This window comes from Mesoplodon mirus (genome assembly GCF_964341445.2).
Source record: "Mesoplodon mirus genome assembly, chromosome: 11".
NCBI classification, from domain to species: domain Eukaryota; kingdom Metazoa; phylum Chordata; class Mammalia; order Artiodactyla; family Ziphiidae; genus Mesoplodon; species Mesoplodon mirus.
In genome coordinates, this window is record NC_138987.1 from 29,747,280 (window position 1) to 29,767,188 (window position 19,909).

The 19,909-nt window shown below is 44.6% G+C and overlaps 1 protein-coding gene across 3 annotated transcripts in view; it reads left to right on the top strand.

The window, feature by feature from the left end:
• Nucleotides 1–1,536: 1,536 nt before the first annotated feature.
• TCP11L2 (t-complex 11 like 2) overlaps nucleotides 1,537–19,909 on the top strand; it is a 40,849-nt gene continuing 22,476 nt past the window's right edge. The window contains exons 1-8 of one of the 3 annotated variants that reach the window (XM_082636880.1): nucleotides 1,537–1,703; nucleotides 2,879–3,014; nucleotides 7,704–8,014; nucleotides 8,118–8,168; nucleotides 9,937–10,128; nucleotides 13,467–13,602; nucleotides 17,566–17,686; nucleotides 18,691–18,911. In XM_082636880.1, the coding sequence (XP_082493006.1) occupies nucleotides 9,972–10,128; nucleotides 13,467–13,602; nucleotides 17,566–17,686; nucleotides 18,691–18,911 (635 nt within the window). In that variant the 5' untranslated portion in view covers nucleotides 1,537–1,703; nucleotides 2,879–3,014; nucleotides 7,704–8,014; nucleotides 8,118–8,168; nucleotides 9,937–9,971. Of the gene's footprint in view, nucleotides 1,704–2,878; nucleotides 3,015–3,835; nucleotides 4,605–7,703; nucleotides 8,015–8,117; nucleotides 8,169–9,936; nucleotides 10,129–13,466; nucleotides 13,603–17,565; nucleotides 17,687–18,690; nucleotides 18,912–19,909 lie in introns of those variants that run through there. The other 2 variants (XM_082636881.1, XM_082636882.1) reach the window with 2 other exon arrangements.

A 19,909-nucleotide genomic window follows, 5' to 3' on the forward strand; every position in this document is an offset into this window, starting at 1 on the left:
TTAGAGGCTTCTGTCAACCTGACTTCTGATTCCAACAAACGGTATAAACAAGGTTCATAGGAAAGAACCTGGGTGGCAATGGCATTTTTTCTTTAATCTCTTGATTTGTAACAAGTTGTGTATTTTAGGAGAAGGGAGGAGAGAGTGGCATAAGGAGACACAAGTGCTACAAATTTATACGGATCACCAGCTAAGGTTGTTCAGAGTGATTTGCCAAATAGTTTCAACAACACTGATTGAGTGCTTACTGTGTACAGCTCTAAGCACTGCTTTATCTCATTTCATCCTCACAAAAACCCAATGAGACAGTTATCATGTTTCACCATTGACCAAGATCTCATAGTAGTATGAGCCCATGTTGTGACGCTGAATGATTCCATCTAGGTTAACTGGCTTTCTGCCCTCCTTTAAAATGTTGCTTGTCTGGTTCTTTTTCTATAACCAATTTTGCCTTCACAATCCAGACATGATTTCAGCACTAAATGGAAGTACTTGAGCCTATACAAAAGTCACTTACATTCTTGCATGAAACTGTCTCTCAAATAACACCAATGTACACCTGACAGAAGATACAGTGGCTTTCGTGTGTGCGGTTGGGGGAAGGGTGTTTCTGTACACTCTGAAGCACACCCACAGCAGAGCCGAACAGTAGGCCTGACCGCACCGAGCTCCCTGGGACTGCTTATTTACATTAACCACTGTCGAAACACTTCTCCGGGAGATCGATGCTGAAGAACCCTAGGGGAAGTAAGATGCTTTATCTTTTGCGTGCACACGAAGTTTACGTCTTCAGAGAGCCTGGGTGGGTGTGACTCCCAGGAGTTAATCGTCCTGTCCAGCCATATGCAAATCTGGACTCCTGCTTCTGTGGAGGTGCAGACACAAACATAGGTTGCTGACGTGCGTGGGAATGTACTTGCCCGTTTGTGGGTTGGGTTGTCTCAGTTTAGACCGTGTGATAGTGGGCACTTAACTTGGATCGCCCAGTCTAGATGAGGGGTGTTCGGGCTGTAAAAGTTCCACGCGCGGCCGGGGACCTAGCAGCATTGCTTACGGTGGTGCGCCCCGGGAGTCCGGGGTCGGGGGGGTCAATCCAGCGCTCCACAAGCACCTCCGCCCGTGGCTCCGCCCTGTCCCCAGAATCCCCGTTCCGCCCCCAGAATCCCCGCTCCGCCCCGTCCCCAGCGTCCCGACAGGCCCCGCCTCCAACACCGAGAGCTGGGGATGGCACCGCTGCCCTAGTTCCGTAAACACTTCTCTCCCCGCCCCTAGCAGTCCCCGGACCGCACCACTCTCAGCCCACGGGGGGGGGGGAACCGTTCCCTCTCGCACCCAGAACACACCCAATCCGAGCTCACCTTGGACTCTTTCATCCGAAGATGAGGGAAATGTCCTGTATTAGGTCAGATCTGTCAGAGCTCGGACATCGAAGCTGAAGTGCCCTAGATTTCCCCTTCTCCCCGATGCCGTCTTCCCCCCTCTCTCCGGTTACGTGATGGCCACGCCGTGGCTGCCTCTCTAGAGTCCCTCCCGGCCCTTTAAATGCCGCGTGGGGGTGGAGGGGGGGCCGGGGAGTCTGAGGGTTGCTGGACTCGTGGGCTTCTGAGGAGTTTGTTCCGTGCTGGGCGAGTGAACACCCAGAGACGCCTGAACAGGGCTCACTCAGTCGCCTTTCTTCTCCGCCTGTCGCCGCGCCGGAGCCGGTGCGTACCATCCCGGGGGAGGGGGTCGTGGGCTCTGAGGCGATGGGCCCGGGCCGGCGGAGAGGGACACGTCGCCCCCGGGCAGCCCGAGGGTCTCCCCCACCCCACCTCGGAGCGCCGTCCTGGGACCCGGGGGCAGGGGCGGTAAAGGCCCGCTCCTTGCTCCCCCAACCCGCCACATCACCTTGTTTGACCTCGAACCGCCGTTCCCGCGTGGGAGCGGGCCACGGTGGATGTTGGAGCGGCCGCGGGCTTCGGGCCCTGGAGGCGCCAGGGTCGGGGCCGCATGGCCTCTGCTTACATCCCCCTGGGTCCGTGCCAGCGACCGCGCCGCGAGCGGCTTCCCACCATCGGGGCTCCAGGAGGGGGCATCCTGTCGCCTGCAACCCCTGGCCCGGGTGGGCGAACTGAGTCGCTGTCGGGGCCGGGCGGGGCCCCAAGTGTGTGTTTGGGGTTTGTTGCCCGGGTTTCCTCGGTGCTCGGCTCGGCCTCCGCCGTCCCCTCCCCCAAGGGTTTGTTTTGACAGGAAACGTGCTGCTGGAGGGGAGGGGCGCCCAGAGGACGTGGGCGAGGGGTGTGCAGATGCGTCCCCACGACGGTACCCTCAGTTGCGGGGAAGAGGCGGGACATGCCCACCAGGCCCGGGCTCGAACCCCTGGGGCGGTCAGGGATGGCTTGTGCTTCCCAAGGCTGCTACTCTGTGTGGCGCCACTTCGGGTCACAGCGATGATTTGAGGTGGAACGTGGACGAACGTGGTTAAGTGTTTTCGTTAGTATTAAGAAAAACTGTTCCCTTAAGCCGAGCGACTTCACAATGATATAAAGTTTCCTTACAAACTAAGTGTATCTAAACGCAAAAATCTAGTTCAGATAAAGAGAAGTGTTTGATAGAGCACAGGTGAGGATGGAAATGTGGAAACAGGCGTGAAGAGTGGCCCTCAAGTGACTAAAGTTTATGCTGCCTTCGATGGTTATCCTGTTACTTTCACCTTGAAGAAACTAGACAAGCTGTCCTTGTCCCCAGTCGGCCCCTCGGCCCCCAAGGTCCCCTTGGTCCCGTGGGTCTCCAGCCCAGTCAGACACCTTGCTCTGTCCCACCTGCCAAACTTAATGAGGTTATGACAGTGGTTCCCACTGCAGGAAGCGCTCTGCCTGCCTTTTCCTCTTGCCTCCAGAGATTTCATCTATCACCCTGGCAGCCCGTGGAGTTTGCCTGACTTGAAGTGGCCCAGAGCTGAAGATACCCAGTCGTGTGTGGAAGCAGCTTCAATGCCATTTTGTGGAGGGTTGAGGGCCCAGAGGGGGAAACAGGTACTAAAACAGGCCAACCAGGGCTGGGAGAAGAAGTGTTTTCAAGTGTGAAAAGTGCCTAGAAATCCTTCTCCCTGACGTTGTAATGTTATGTGTGGCGTGAACATCTGCTTTTTTAGACAATGACTGGCTTTGTTGGCTTTTATCTAGCTCTTTGTTGGCTCTAATTTGATGAAGACCAGTATTCTGTAGCTGAATGGAGCAGGCACCTACCTCTCTGCCCTGTGGTTTTTGCTTTGCTGCGTGTGAATAACTTTTTAAGCGCTGCTGCTGTTTAGGACTGGTTCTAAAGGAGCACTTTGCAGAAGATGAAGATTTTTCCATATCATCTGCAGTGTTTTTTTCAGAGCCCAGTCCTACTCCTCTGACTCCCTGCCTTTTACTACAAATATATGAATGCTTGTCCTTGCAGCTGACCTTGATCTGGTCTTGAAGAATGATACCCCGCTAGATATTTCTTGAAATTTTCTCCTTTCATGACTTAACCTTAATTGAATGGGTTCCATTCTTCAGAGCCCTGCTGGATAATCTGAATAATTCACTTCAAAATGCTTTTGACTCATGCTAGCTATAAGCAATTAACCCTTTTGATAATATTTGGGTTTTAAGGAGGGATTTTGCAGTGCATAAAGAATGGCTCCCTGATAGAGGATTTTCGGTCACTCTAGTGGGGTGGTTGAGAGTAATTTTGGTCAATGGACTCTTTCAGTGATGCCCTTCACGGTATAGCACTTAAGCAGACACCCCGGGGGTAAGGTCAGCTTGTTACCACATGTGCAAGTGTCCACATGGTAGTGCGTAGATCAATGGCAGAGTGGGAGAGGAAAGAGTGAGCAGTTCACCAAATTTTCTGCAGCCATCCTAGAGCGGTAAAGAGCACAGGCTTTAAGGATCCACTGCCTGGATTAGAGTTGTGCCTCTGCCGCTGCTGTGAACCCTCGAGCACATAACTTAACCTCTCTGAGCCTCAGGTTCTTATCTATAAAACAGGGATAATGATGATACCTTAGCTAACAAGGTTATGATGAAGATTCAAGAAGATAAAACATTTTAAGCACTTATGGGGGCTGAGTCATAGTAAGTATTCAATAACTGTTAACTCCAATTGTTATTATTTGCTATCAGTTAGCATTAGGAGGTTGGGAAGGTACAATGTAAAAGTTTCTCTAAGCTCTGGGACTGTGAGTCTTTGCTAATTTGCACTGGGAATTGGAGAAGGGAGACGTAGCTTCTTCCCACAAGGAGCTTAAAATTTAGTGGCGAGGCAGATTTGCAGAAAACAACTATCGTACTTCAGATGACTGCATAATGGGCATATGAGCAGTGTGAGTGAGGCAGAGGAGAAGGGCGGCCCAAGTTGCCTTTTGAATAGAACGTGGCTTAATTTGTTCATCAGTGATGCTCACTGAGCTCCTTCTCTATCCCATGCAGTGTTCTGAGCTCTAAAATGACGAATTTAAATGGAATTAGTGGAGATATTAAGGAAGGTCACTTTGAAGTTGTAACATTTGCTTTCAAATCTGAATGACAACAAGGCTCCAACCACACAGAGATCAGGGAGAAGAACATCCCATTGGAAGAGAAAAGCAGGTACAAGTGCTCCAAAGGAGAAAGTTTGGCATGTCTCAGGAGCCCAAAGAAGGCCTTGTGTCCAGAACATGAAGGATTAGGGAGAGAGTGGTAACAGAATGAAGTGGGCAGAGGCCAGATCACAGAGGGGTTATAAACCACTGCCAAGAGACTTCTTAAGAAAAGGAAACCCACCTGGAGAAGAACGCTTAAAAAGGATGATTCTTTTTGCCTTTTCAGAAGGGCTCTGGACGATTACCTGTTTTATTCACTAGGCACTGTTTAAGAAGGACATTGGGATGGGGTTGACTGTCTAGAAGAGCTTCTGTAATAGAGTAGATCTAAGCTATTGTAGTGGTGCGGGCAATGAAGATCTGAAAACTACAGGAGACTGGGCTGTTCTGAATTAGACTTGAACTTTTGGTTCAGTACTTCTTCTCTCTTAACCTTTTGCTTGGAAATAATTTCAAACTTACAGAAAAAGTTGCAAGAACAGTACAAAGAACTCCCTATTGTCTACCTTTTACTCATATTCACCTATTAACCTTTTGCTCCATAGGCTTTATTGTTTTGTCTTTTTCTCTCTAGTTGCAGAGAAAGTTGCTTATATCCCCGGCCTTTTTTCCTACACTACTGTGGCCTCTCCCATTGCGGAGCACAGGCTCCGGACGCGCAGGCTCAGCGGCCATGGCTCACGGGCCCAGCTGCTCTGCGGCATGTGGGATCTTCCCAGACCGGGGCACGAACCCGTGTCCCCTGCATCGGCAGGCAGACTTTCAACCACTGCGCCACGAGGGAAGCCCTAATAGTGTTCTTTATAGCATTATTTTCTTTGGTACAGGATGCAATCTAGGATCATTTATTGCATTCGGTTGTCAAGTCCTCTTTCATCTGGAACATATCCTCAACCTTTCCTTGTTTTTTATGACATTGACATTTTTTTAAATTCATGACTTCCTCTAATAAGAATAAAATAATAATTGATATCTGTCGAGCACCTAGTAGGAGTTTAAGTACTTGACATAGACTGTTTCAATTAATCTTCACAACAATTCTACAAGGTAGATAATAGTATTGTCCCCAGTTCATAACTGGTAAGTTCCCTGTCTCCAGTCAGTAAATATCACGAGTCAAGATCAAGGAACCAGTCCATCTGGCTCCAGAGCCAGTGTTCTTACTGCTTCGGTGACATGTGCATTGTCACTGGTGGATCTGTGCAATCCTGAACCAGTGCAGGATCATTTGCAGATAGAGTTTGCTGCAGAACGGAAATAAGGAAGTAGAGTCGGTAATCTGGGTGCAGCCTGGGGATCACTGGCAAATTAAAAACTGATCTCTGCTCCATATGTGCTGGAACACAGGACTAGCCCCTTCAGGTCTCTGTACCTGTTCCCTCCTCTCTAAAATGTCAGTGGTCATACTGCCGTTCATTCAACAATAAGTATTCAAGTGCCGGCTGCCTCCCAGTCATTGACCTTGGAAGGAATGACATAATATTGCCTTTCTTATTATAAAATGTGGGACAGTACAATGAAAAATGTGATTATTCTCTTTGAATAGTGACTCACTGGAGTGTTGGAGGCTTTGTTCTGGCGTTATCTTCTCTCTTCACATTGACTTCACATTTGGCCAGTGAGTAAATCTTCCCAGTTAGGATGAGAAGTGGTGTTCCTGGAAAGTTGTTTGGTTTGTTTGTGAGTTGCAATGGTGAAGGTTAAGTAAATCTAGGTTTGTCAGTATGAGAAACATTACCTTTCTTAAAGAAACAACCTGTTTTCGTTATCACTATTCTAAGAGAGAATCCAAAATAGCTTTAAAAACAGTCTAATTACCGTCAGTGTCTTTGAGTCAAGTAGCTTTGTCCCCAGATGACCTGTATGGAAACCTGAGACCAAGAAAGGTAAGAGCAAGTGTGAAGGAACTTGCAGAAAACTGTTTACACCATGATGGGCCATTTGCTTTTGATTTTTGTATTTCAAACAAATGCAAGAATTCTGTCCTAGGTTAAATGCCAGTCTTTGTTATCTATAGGGTAACATGCTTTTATCATCGTGGAATAGAACTGTTCTTCCCTCTAGAGTTTTTAATGACTGAAATGATGATAATAACAACTATTAAAGCAAATAATACTAACAGTAGCAAACGTCTGTATCCTGTTTACTCTGTGTCAGACACTGTTCCAAGCACTCTACATAGATTGACTGAATGAAATCTCACACCAACCCTGTGAGTTAGGTATTATTAATATGAGGACACAGGCGATTTCTTGATAGAGTAATAGTGTGCATTTTGGCCTCAAAGAAAAGTTTCTGCTTGGATCCACTAAAACCCAGATGTAATGTGGAGGCTTAACTAAACAAGAGTTTCTAAACATTTTGATGCTTTTACATTTTCTGTTATATCCCCTATGCCAGAAACTCTACCTCCAGTGAATTGTTGGAAGAAAGCGTAGTTGCATGTTATTAAGTATGTCTGCCATGAGCACATTTAATTTCTCAGAGCTTCTAGTAATGCCTCATGGAACTCTGGGTTTATAGCATGTTAGCAATTCCTCACTAAAAGGCACCTGGTAGCTGGCCCAGCCCCCTCAGAAAAATGAGGTGAAGAGAGCAGACTCGATGTGGATAAAGTCATGCAGCAAATCAACAACAGACCCAGGCCTTACACCCAGGACTTCTACCTCCTAACCTAGAGCTTCTTATTTTTTTTAATCTTTGTACTTAGCTGCCTTGTTAAACACAGTTAAGAAACCTATGAAGTGTGCTGTTCAGCTGGAGTAGAAAAATGAAATGGATAGTTATAGCTATTAACCCAGTTCATAAATTCCAATGGATGGAAGCTCTTATTCACTCTTACTTGGCAAAATAGCCAAAGCGAAGAGAAATTGAGGGCAGAGCATCACAGCACAGTTGTTACAGTTGAATGAATGAAAGAAATAATAAAATGGAAACAGAGTTTAAGATATTCTAGTAAGAGTGTGACAGGACCAGGGAATGTTGAGTCTTAAGCCTCATAAAGCAGGTTGAGGTGGTAGGTACTCGGCTCCAGGCCTTGAACTTTGACAGCAGCAGGGCCTGTAAATGTGAAGTGAGAATCAGTTTGCAAATGTTCTGGCTGCAGCTGTACCAGATGGGATTCAGTGATTCCCATTCAGCTAACACCAAATGAATATTTGTCCCATACTCGACACTGATGATGGTGGACGAGACACAGTTCCTGCCTATTAAGGAGAGTCGGAAGTAGCCACAGGAGGAAAATAGCTACAAGTGCTATTGTGCAGATACAAGAAATGTGCTTCAGGTGTACAAAGAAGAGTGCCCTTAGCTCTGGCCATGGCGTAGAGGGAAGGCTTCCTGGAGAAGCTAGCATTTTCGAGAAATGCCATCAGTGAGAAGTAAAATGTTGGCGAAGAGAGAAGGCTAGAGGGAAGGGTAAGCGCACCAGTTGGGATCTGGGGTTCGGTGGAATTGAAAGGGTTGGAGCAGACCCCTTTCTTCTGTCCTCTATCCTCACCCCCACCTGTTCCCCTTCCAGCAGACGGGAGTTAACGCTCAAGGAGAATCTCGTTTGCCTGGGGTAAAGAAGGTGAGTTCACTGCCGAGGATGCCAGGGGTCGGCCCTCAGTCTATGTCCGAGATGGTTGGCTTCTGGGCTTTAGGAGAAGGCGAGTGTGTCTACTGGGGAGCTTCCTGGCAGCTGACGTCCCCACTCCCTGCCCTTCGGTTTGCAGAGGCAGCCTCCAAGTTGGTGGTTTTCTGTTTGCGAAAGTGGTAGGCTGAGCACGGGTGCATTTCTACAAGTGGCGGGACTGAAGAGGTTGTTTAGGTGAGGCCAGGGGCAAGTGCCCTTGGCTTTTGACCTTTAGTAAGTCCCTCTCAGGCCCATCCATTTCTCTGTCATCACCCGAAGGATAAAGAACAGCACTGTTTCTCTCAGCAAAGGCTCCATCCCCCTACCTTGGTCCCAACCCTGCCTCTCCTTTCTCGTGCTTCCTCAGCAGCGCCTTGGTTTCCCTTTCCTTGTCCTCTAGCATCTGGCACACACAATTTTAGGTAACTGGACTTGAGAGCCATGAGAGGATGGCCCTGTGTATTTTGTTCACTGTTACTTTTCCCAGTGCCTGGTGCACAGTAGGCACTTAATACACGTGAAAGGAATCATTGAAGAAACTGCAGGCATTTCCAGGCATTCCATGGGTAGTTGTGGTTTCCCATTCTGATAGCTTTAAAAGCTCTGAGTATCTCATTGCTGGCTCAGGTTTAAAGAAACTCAGTGAACCCTTACTATCGTTACCATCCGTTCAGGATTTGAGGTGCCTTTCTCCTCGGGCCCAGGTTTCCCCTCAGTGTCAGCTATCACTGCACTCATATCAGGGCCAGCTTCCTCACAGGCCTGGCTGAGGATCCTGGGATCAGGCCTGAGCGTCCTGGGAACCCAGGATCTCCCTTCCAGGGGCTGAGTGGGCCCAACTGCCCTGCCGTTCCCTGGGAAGCAATCTGATGTCCCAGAAACAGCCGTGGATATAGAGTCCAGGGACTGGTTTTATGGCACAGTAGGTCTCCTAGTGTCTGTTTTCCCCCCAACCTGTGAATCAGGATCTTTTGTGCCTGTTTGTTCCTTGGATGGCAGTGGGTACTGTCTAAAGCACAAACCAAATATCAGGCCTTACTCTTCATAGCGTGACAGTTCATGGGAAAATGGAGGAGAAAAACCTATATACTTGCCAGCCAGAAATTTTAATTAGTCTTCCTCTTTCCCTAGGAGGCTCACAGACAACTAAAAAGGCTGATTTCAAAAATATTTTATTTAAAACAAAGACAGAGGAACAATAATAATAGCAAACATTTGAATGCTGTGCTCAGCACTTTAATAAGGTTAATCCTATTTCATCTTCAAGCAACCCTATGAGGTTAGTCTTTCAGCCCAGCTTGACTCATGATGTAGGGAGTTAAGTGACTTCTCCAAGGTCACATATCAAAAGACAGAACAAGCTTCAAACCCAGAGCCCCACACTCTCACTCTTACCCTCCCACGCTTTAGCAACCCCAGGAGGAGGAGTGTGTGCTCTGCGCATTGTTTTTTGAGGATGCTTTATTGCTGGGGGCTGCTCCACGTTCACACCAAGTAGGCCCTGTGTGAGCTCACACCTTGGCTGTGGAATCCCTTTCTGGAAGGCAGTCTTGCAGGCCTAGTGATAGCCTGGCCCGGGTGCCATGGGAGGAAGGAGGTCATCTTCCGGGGGCCTTTCCAGTGCTGTGACACATGCGACACGGCTGTCTACATTGAATGAAGCACCAGCACCATTGGGGGGAGTACCGCAGAACGTTGACACAGGGTCTGTTTGTCTGTGCAGGTGCTGTCTCTTTACCCACACTCCAGAGACACAAAATGCCCTTCAATGGTGAGAAGCAGTGTGTGGGCGAGGACCAGCCGAGCGATTCAGACTCTTCCCGGTTTTCCGAAAGCATGGCTTCACTCAGTGACTATGAGTGCTCCAGGCAGAGCTTTACAAGCGACTCTTCTAGCAAATCCAGCTCTCCTGCTTGTAAGCCAATGGGGAGTGGAGGTGGTTCTAGACACGCATGTTGGATTTTAAAACTTGGAAATGAATGAGAGCAAAGTACTAACTTTTCCCTTCTAGATGTACTGTAATGGCACTGCCAGGGCCCTGCAGCTGTCTTGTACACACTCTCAGCAATAAATTGCCACTGACGTTTACAATCTGCCCATTTTTATTTTCATCACTGTCTTTGATCTGCTTTGGTTTGGCTATAAATCAGGTCTCCCAACCCCACCTGTCTTCTCTCTCAATTAGCAGAAAGCTACTCCTTCTTGAGATCATTTTTTGAGCCACATTCAAGGGTAAATTCAAATCAGTCCTTTCTTGTTTACATGGAACGAAACTTGCCCCAACTCAAGGGTCAGGCAGGAAGTGAAATAATCTAAAGGGTTTCCTACTGATTTCAAAAACTGTTGTGCAAATCACCCCAGAAAAGTGCCCACGAGGAGAATTACTGCACTAGGAGTACGAGAAGGAATGAAAAGAGTGCCATGGTGAAGGGAGATGTCTTTTTCCCTTTTTGTGTGTGGAAGCTAGAAATGTGTGAAGCCATGTGTTTGTCTTTTTTTTTTTTTTTAGCTTTTTAATTGACATTTTGTATGGGAAATATAACTCCTTAAGCTGCCCAAGCAAATGCAGAGATAAGCAACTAGCATTTAATATGATCAAATACCCACTTCAGAAAAAGTTTGTTCATTTGTATTTATTTATTTATTTTTTAACATCCTTATTGGAGTATAATTGCATTACAATGGTGTGTTAGTTTCTGCTTTATAACAAAGGGAATCAGTTATACATATACATATGTCACCATATCTCTTCCCTCTTGCATCTCCCTCCCTCCCACCCTCCCTATCCCACCCCTCTAGGTGGTCACAAAGCACCGAGCTGATCTCCCTGTGTTATGCGGCTGCTTCCCACTAGCTATCTATTTTACGTTTGGTAGTGTATATATGTCCATGCCACTCTCTCACTTTGTCCCAGCTTACCCTTTCCCCTCCCAGTGTCCTCAAGTCCATTCTCTAGTAGGTCTGCATCTTTATAACTGTCTTGCCCCTAGGTTCTTCATGACCATTTTTTTTTTTAGATTCCATATATATGTGTTAGCATATGGTATTTGTTTTTCTCTTTCTGACTTACTTCACGCTGTATGACAGACTATAGGTCCATCCATCTCACTACAAATAACTCAATTTTGTTTCTTTTTATGGCTGAGTAATATTCCATTGTATATATGTGCCATATCTTCTTTATCCATTCATCTGTCGTGTATTTATTCTAAATTAGTACGTTCTCATTTTAAAAAATGGAAAGGTAGATAAGTAGAAAGAAAAGAAATTATCGCCTATAATGTCACCCAAAGATGACAGGTGATAGTGCTTTGTCATATCTTCATACTGCACATAGACATACATATGTATATGTATGTGGACTTTTTTCACTTACTATTATAACTAAAACATTTACTCATGATAATGTTTTTTTAAAACATTTTTATGACTGCTTACTACTTTACCAAGTGAAAGTACCATCAATTTATTTAACCTCTGATTTAGCATTGGGCATTTAGTTCATTTCCTTTTTTTTTTTTTGTTATTACAAATAGTGCTTTATGAACATCGTGGTGCATAAAGCCTTTCTAGGAATTCCTTTGGATATAATTGGATTGCTGGACCAAAGGATACAGACATTTTTAAGGAGAATCTTAATGGGAAAGAGAATTGGCAAAAGAATTTATTAGCAGCCCCCCAGCTTTCAGTGCTTTTTCTCACTCTTTATTACTATACATGGAGTTGATGTCTCCAGCAGGGTACCTAGGTGTCCTGAAGAAGGGTTTTACTAATTGTATATCAGCATTCCTTCCTCCTCCTCTTCTTCCTCTTCCATCTCCACCTTCTCCACTACCTCCTCCTCTTCTTACTTCTAAAATTATTTTAAGGACTTCCCTGGCAGTCCAGCGGTTAAGGCTCCGCGCTTCCAATGCAGGGGGTGCAGGTTCGATCCCTGGTCTGGGAATTAAGATCTTATATGTCGTGTGGCGCAGCCAAAAATTTTTTTTTAAATAAATTATTTTAGGTAGCAAAGTATTGCCAGTCAGGATTGTTGTTTGAGCTAATGATTTTTAATTAACAGAAGCCGAGAGTTCCAACAATGATTTCAAAAAGACATGACTTGTTAGAATAATTTTTTGAATAATCTTTACAGATAACTAAAATAATTCTTTACCCACTATTTCCTACTGAGACGTAGATTATCAGCTTATCAGCTTTATTTTATTTTAATTATCTACATTTATTGAGTTCTTACCATGTTCTTTACTTAAATTATCTTATTTAGTCACCTCAGGACAGTCCTACGAGGAGGTAAGTTATGCTTCAGCGAAGTCAAATGACAACTACCAATTAGCAAAACCTAGAATTGTGCTATACGGCATATACTTTTCAAAATTATAGTTTTAAAAAATCAGTTCATTTTGAGTCTGCTTAAATTAATGGGAGTTATGAATTACAGAATAAAAAGTAGTCATCAATTTCCGATAGAGTACATGTAATAAATGCAGATATCAATATTCGCTAAAAAATGAGGTGATTTAATTTTTAAAAAGAACTTATAATAGCCTATATTAATAAAATTTTCTCAGAAACATTTGACAATTTATTTTCTTTCTTTTTTTTTCAAAGTTGTAAAGAATAGTTTTATTGCTTTGCCATGCAAAGGAGCCACAGAGGGCTAATGCTCTCAAAACTGAGTGTCCTGACCTGGAGGGGGTAGTGAGGAGTTTTATAGTAATGGTTCAAAGAGGAGGGCATGATCAGCTCATGGGCTTTCTTCTGATTGGCTGGTGGTGAGGTATGTGGGAGTCAGCATCATCAACCTTCTGGTTCCAACTGGTCCTGGGTCTGAGTGTTGTGGCAGCCTATAGTTAACTTCTCCCACCTGGCGGGGGTTTCAGTATCTGGTTTCAGGACTTAATGAAGCTCAGGTTCTTGTGTCTCATGGCAGAAAGAATTCAGTGAGAGACAAAGTGATAGGTAAGAAGTGGATTTATTTAGAGAGAAACACACTCCACAGACAGAGCGTGGGCCATCTCAGAAGGCGAGGGCGGGCGACAACTTATTTTCAATACAGTAACTGAAGCTATCAAAGGAGTTCTTAAATTTTTGGAGCCTTAAGTATTAAGCGGGGGAACTGATCTATTTTGGTATATATTCTTCTTACTGAAAATATATGTTGGAGTAACTTAAACCCTGTGTGCATCAGGAGGCTTCATTGGAGGACAACTCCTCTTCTAGAGCATTAACTGGTTTTTGTCTTCCTTTCAGCAACAAGCCCTCCCAGGGTAGTAACATTTGATGAAGTGATGGCTGCAGCAAGGAACTTATCAAACATGACTCTAGCTCACGAGATTGCTGTAAATGAGAGCTTTCAATTAAAACAAGATGCCCTCCCTGAGAACAGGTAACCTGGAGGCATGTGTTGTGCATAACCTGTGCTGCAGACTGTGTGTGTGTGTGTGTGTGTGTGTGTACTGCAAACACAGATTTTCACACTGATTCCTGGACAGTCTTGTGTAATATCCACTGGGAGTTAACAGTATTTAGTTCTCTAACAAGGTCTTATAGTTGTTTTTAAAACCACTCCTCTAGGGTATATGTTACTCATAATCTTTAGAATTCAGCTTATATGTCTCTTCCTGAAGGAAGCTTTTCCTGACATTCCTGAGCTCACTAGACTACATTAAATCCCCTTCTAAAGACTCCTATAGCCCCTTCTATCTCCCTCTTGCTAAGATGTTTTATAATTTGAGGTTCAAAGTCTGTCTTTCCCACTTGACCAAAAGCCCCGTTAACGGAGAAACTATGTCTATATTGTTGCTCTGTCCTTATTGCCTAGCAGAGTGCGTGACATGTAGCACCTGCTCAAGAAATATTTGCAGCCTGACTTATTAAAAACTAATATTCAGGTTGTGAAAGATAAATAAAGGCAGCTGAGCTGCCAAAGCGGTAAGAGGTGATCCAAAAGCCTCTGGAGGGAGGAATCACAGCTGCATAGGCACCCCTGGTTAACCTCATGCCCAAGGGATCTCTAGTTAGAGCCATGCCCTTATATCCTACCTCAGTCTTTCTGGTTTTAGTGGCTCACAGGTCCCCTGGGACAAAGAGGAGAAAAGTCTTGCAGGCATTACTGCAGGTAAATCACCTTTAGAGGCAAAACTGGCTCCTGGATAATGGCACTGAATCTTAAAACTCCCAGTACCTTTCATAAATTGGGAGGCATTCTCTCTGTCAATTAAGACAACATATAATATTTGATTCCATTCAGAACATTTTTTGTTTTAAAGCAGGAAAATAGTAAACACAATAATTTTCCTTCTTTAAGATATGGATCATAGTCCTCCTCCTGGGGATGTTGTTTATAATAATCACTAATACTTTTTAGGATTACTGGCCAAAGTAGGTTTATCTGTTTGGCTTTCTATGGTGACTGCATTTCACCATGATCCTTTATATCAGCTGTGCTGCTTACACCCCCAGGCCAGGCCACCATCATCTCTGACCTGGACTCTTTGTGTCCTAACTAGTTGCCCAGTCTCTATCCTTAGCTCCCGCATCATCCATCCTCCACATCCACAGATAGCCACAGTGATCTTTCTAATGGGTAAATCAGATTAGATCATGTCTTTGCTTAAAACCCTTCAATGGTTCTATTACACTTAGAATAAAAATTCAAACACTTTAGTATGACGAGCAAGGCCCCCCTTCACTGACCATGTCTCTTCCTCCTTTTCCTCCTGCTTGCTGTGCTTCAGCCACACTGAAGCTTCCTTGCTGATCCTGGAGTACACCAGCTTGATCCTGTCCCAGGGACTTGGACTTTCTTCCTTCTTTTTTAATGTTTTTCCCATAGATCTTCACCAGCTGCTTTCTCTTCCCCATTTGGGTTTCAGGTTTAAGGTCGCTTACTGTCTTAGAGAAGCTTTCTTCAGCCACCCCGCCAGATCGGCACCTCGTCATCACTGTGGACCACATTGTCTTCCTCTTCCTTCCTTGTGGCTCTGAAATTGTCTTACTCCCTTTCAGTGTGTTTTTTGTTTCTGTCTCTGCTAACATGTAAGCTTTTTGAGAGCAGAGGCTTTCTTTTCACTACACCCAAGCACGTGAAACAGGGCCTACCACATATTGAATTTTGAATAAACATTTATTGACTAATAAAAATGAATATTTGAAGTTAAAATAAGTATGTTTTACGAAGTATAGAAAAGACAAATTGGGAGTGTTTGTGCTTTAAATTCAAAGGTTGCAAATACAGGCTGAATGAAGGCCCTTTAGGATCAGACAGACCCCGGGGTTTGAATCCTGGCTCTGCTGTGACCATATCTGAGCCTCGCATTCTCCACAACACTCACTCTAAATGCATGCTCCTGGGCATATAAGTGCCTTGCATGTAAGTACTTTGATACTATGGAAGATACGAATTCCCCTTCTCTTCATTTTCTGCCACGGCTAGAAAATGTGAGCAAGGGAAACAACACGTAGAGTTGGGACACATTACCTTTGTTTAAAAGTGAAATAGCGTATCATTAGCTGCTGATTTTTCAGATGACCCTCCACAATGACCAAGTCGTTACATTTTTTCTTTTTTTAATCAAAGCATAAGCGTTCATTATTTGTGACAAATAAGGAGACAGGGTGATAGCTCTCAAAGCACTGTCTCTTGTTACTCTTTAAAATATGGCTGCCTCTCATATTTTACCAAGTGGGGGGAAACACTTGGTAAAATAAGTCAGATTTCTGATACCAGGTAGGAATGCTTGTAAATGATTTGACTGATTTCATCTCCACCCCTTCCTCCCTACCTCTTCCACTCCCCAAAATTAAAAAGCTTGTAGCCTTTGGGAAAACTTAAACTCCAACATCCCTCAAGGAGCTATAAAGTGGTTTTAGCTCACTCCTGGTTGGTGCATTCAAGCCAAGTACATGAGGCTTGTAAAGTTCAGAACAAAAGTCTGTCCCAGCAATGTTTGTCTTTCTAATTATTCTGTAATTGCTCAAGAGAGTCTCAAACGTTGGAAATGGCATTTATGTTGAATAAATCTATTCAGGCAACTAGAATAAGTTTTCACACTTAAAGTGGCTGAGTAGAATATAGTATTTGCAGTTACAGAAACAGTTTTAACTCATACTCCTCAGAAAGCTAATTTTCACTTCTCATAGCATTATTGTATATTTAGCTATTTGTACTTTAAAAGAAAAATTAGGAGATATGCTTAACTATCAAATTATTAATTCATTCACCATGCATTCAGTGAACCCTCAGTAAATGACAAGTCCTATGCTAAGTACAGTGGCAGGTACCTAGAAGAAGTGGCCTCTACCTGAGAGAGGTGTATAGCCCTGTGTGGGATAGAGACTTGCAGGCAATTACAGTTCAGGGAAATATGCGCTTTTCTAAAAGCTGTTGCAAAATGGTGTAGGAGTTCATAGGGATGTGTTTTATTTATTTATTTATTTATTTAAATATTTATTTATTTATTTTTATGGCTGCGTCAGGTCTTAGTTGTGGCACGCAGGATCTTCGTTGAGGCATGCAGGATCTTTTGTTGCGGTGCACGGGCTTCTCTTTAGTTGTGGCGGGTGGGCTCTGTAGTTTGTGGCTCACGGGCTCTAGTTGAGGCACGCAAGCTCAGTAGCTGTGGCGTGTGGGCTGAGCTACCCCGTGGCCTGTGGCATCTTAGTTCCCAGACCAGGGATTGAACCTGCATCCCCTGCACTGGAAGGTGGATTCTTTGCCATTGGATCACCAGAGAAGTCCCTGTGTGTTTTAACATACACCTATTTTAGGGCATTGACATACAGGGTAAAGCAAGGTGGCCACCTACTCTATTGTTAGCTTTTCCTAGGAAGGCTCCTATTTCAGCAGTTTTGGTCTGGCCAACTTTAAATGGGACATCTAAGCTGAAGCTGGCAGGCAATCAAATGCATGTCTCCATGGGCCAATCTGTTCTGTTCCATGCCATGAAACTTCAGCTGTTAAGGAAAGAGCAATTTTGCCATCTCATCCCCAAAATCTAGACCAAGTCTAAAAGTCTGTGTAGAAGAGTAGCTAGGTAAATTATGGTATCTCCTTAGGACAAAATTTTATGAGCATATCAAAAACTATCAGGAGGAAGCATTTAAAAAATCTAGGGGAGACACTTAAGACAGAATATTAAATGAAATAATATTGTACAGACTCTGTATTAAAACAATTATAGTAAAACAATGCATTCATTGAACATATGTCAAAAGATTAATAATAGGATTATGAGCAATTTTTATTCTCTGTTTTTCTACATTTTCTAAGATTTCTACAATGAGCATCTTTCTTTTAATCAGGAAAAATAGTGCTTATTTTAAAAAACAATCCACTTCATTCCTGTAGCTTGGCTGGTAGAGTGAGGCACATTGTCCACCAGGCCTTCTGGGACGTCTTGGAATCAGAACTGAACGCTGAGCCCCCTGAGTATGAACACGCCATCAAACTGTTTGAAGAAATCAGAGAGGCAAGTTGATGTTGTCTGTATTAATTAGTAATTTTCCCCCCAAAGGCTGTTTTCATGTCCTGCAGAGAGTATTGGAGACTCTTTTGAAACACTGAGCCAGTTCAGTCACCAGAGGGTTTTTTCCTGCACCTCCTGGAATGGGGTGCAGGCTGGGAAAACAGGGCAGCGGCAGGAACTCAAGCCAATGCTTAGCATGTAGGGCAGTGGCTTTGGTGCTTCAGAGCACAGAGCCTGAGTTAGATGGACCTACTTTAGTGACAGGCTCTCTCTTCTTAAGTCTGTCTCCGGCGTAGTTGTGAGAATTAAATCAGATGACAGTCATAGCTAACTTTTACAAGACACTTGCTCTGGGCCAAGCACTAGATTATTCATCTATCCTTACCCTAATGCTGTGAGGCAGTTATGCCTGTTATTATATAAAGAAACCAAGTTTCCTGTCTCATCCAAGGTCATGCAGCTTTGAGGGGTGGAAGGGATTTGAACTGAGGCACTCCGGCTCAGATCTTGTTCTCCTAACCACGTGCTGTGTCTATAAGTACAGTGTCTGCTGTGTAGTGAATACACAGTATAGGTTGCTCATATAATATGTAATATTTCACATGTAAATATATTATACTAATAGAGCCCATGGGGATGTTTCTATTTGCCCTTCTTTAAAGGGTTCTTTTGGAGCCATGATCTGCAGCTTGTCTTTGCACGGTTTCTCTGTAAACTTTTTGAAGTTCTTTCAATAGTATTGCTTCCTTGCCAGTTGTTTTCATTCCGATAGTGTTAGTAACTTCCCATGGGAGGGGAGGGGAGGCTTTCATTCAGAAGACAGAGCTTTCTTTTTAGAGGCAGGACCCTGGAGTGCTCCTCTGATCCACCACTCGATGCAAACTTCTGTGGCATCCGGGGCATTAAAATATGGACAGAGAGCTTGGTCATCTAGACATTGAAATTAGAAATGACAACCTTTATTCATGTAAGGATGCTGTTAATTTTTCTTTCCTTTCCCTGTATAGGTTCTTCTCTCTTTTCTGACTCCTGGTGGCAACCGGCTTCGCAACCAGATCTGTGAAGTTTTGGACACAGACCTCATTAGGCAGCAGGCTGAGCACAGTGCTGTCGACATCCAAGGCCTGGCCAACTACGTCATCAGTACGATGGGAAAGCTGTGCGCTCCTGTGCGAGATGATGATATCAGAGAGTTAAAGGCTACCTGCAACATCGTGGACGTGCTGAGGTCAGTGATTCTGCTGCTTGCATTTTCTTAGAGTACCTTTGAGTTCATTCAGAAGGGAGGTGTGGGAATTGAGGAACACAGAATAAGGGTTCCTCCTCCCCCAAAGGAACCCTTGACCCTAGGAAGAAACCACCTAAGCAAGGGACAAGTCAATCATTTATTGTGTGCATGGAGTTTTCACACTGAGTGACCCAACAAGGTTGTTAGTTGGCATTGCTGGGCCCTAGAGGTGCAGTGATGAAAAAGGCAGATGCAATCTCTGATTACAGTCTAATGGGGAGACAGCTCTTGAACAAGGAATTAAAGTTGTGATAAGTGCTATGAAAAGGGAAGTAGAGGGGATTAATGGAGCCTCCAGCAGGGGAACCTAACCTAGTTAAGGATCCAGGAAGGCTTCTTCATTAGTTAGGGTATTGCTAGCTGCTATGACATGTAAACCCTGAGTTCTCAGTGATTTAACCAATAAACGTTTGTTTCTCACTCATGTCAGAGTCCGAGTCAGGGATTCTTGGTCAGGCAGCCTTCCATGTATCATTCAGGGACCCAGGCTCCTTCTCTCCTTGGCTCCACCCTCGCCCAGCTCCTTGGAGTCCTTTACATTCAGCTGGTGAATGGGAAAGAGATCATGAGGAAGGCATATCCAGTGTTTAACCACCTAGGCCCAGAAGCAATGCATTACATTGGCTATACCTAGTCCCATGGTACCACCTACATTGAAGGTGGCCTGGGAAATGTGGCTGCTGTCTGGGAACACATTTCCCAGCCACAAAGCCACACTGCAGGAAGGCAACGTGGACCTTTGGTGGTCATCTAGCTACCTCTGCCACAGCTTCCCTCAGGAAGTGATGTGTACAGTAAGATCGTAAGACTCTAATCTGGCTGTGTAGACAGCAATTTCTTTGTGATCCCAGAGGAGAGAGGAGTCTGCAGTACTTTTTGCCATTGAGGGGAATTCTTCTCCTTTTTTTGTGAATACAGCCACACTGAGAATTAAGTTT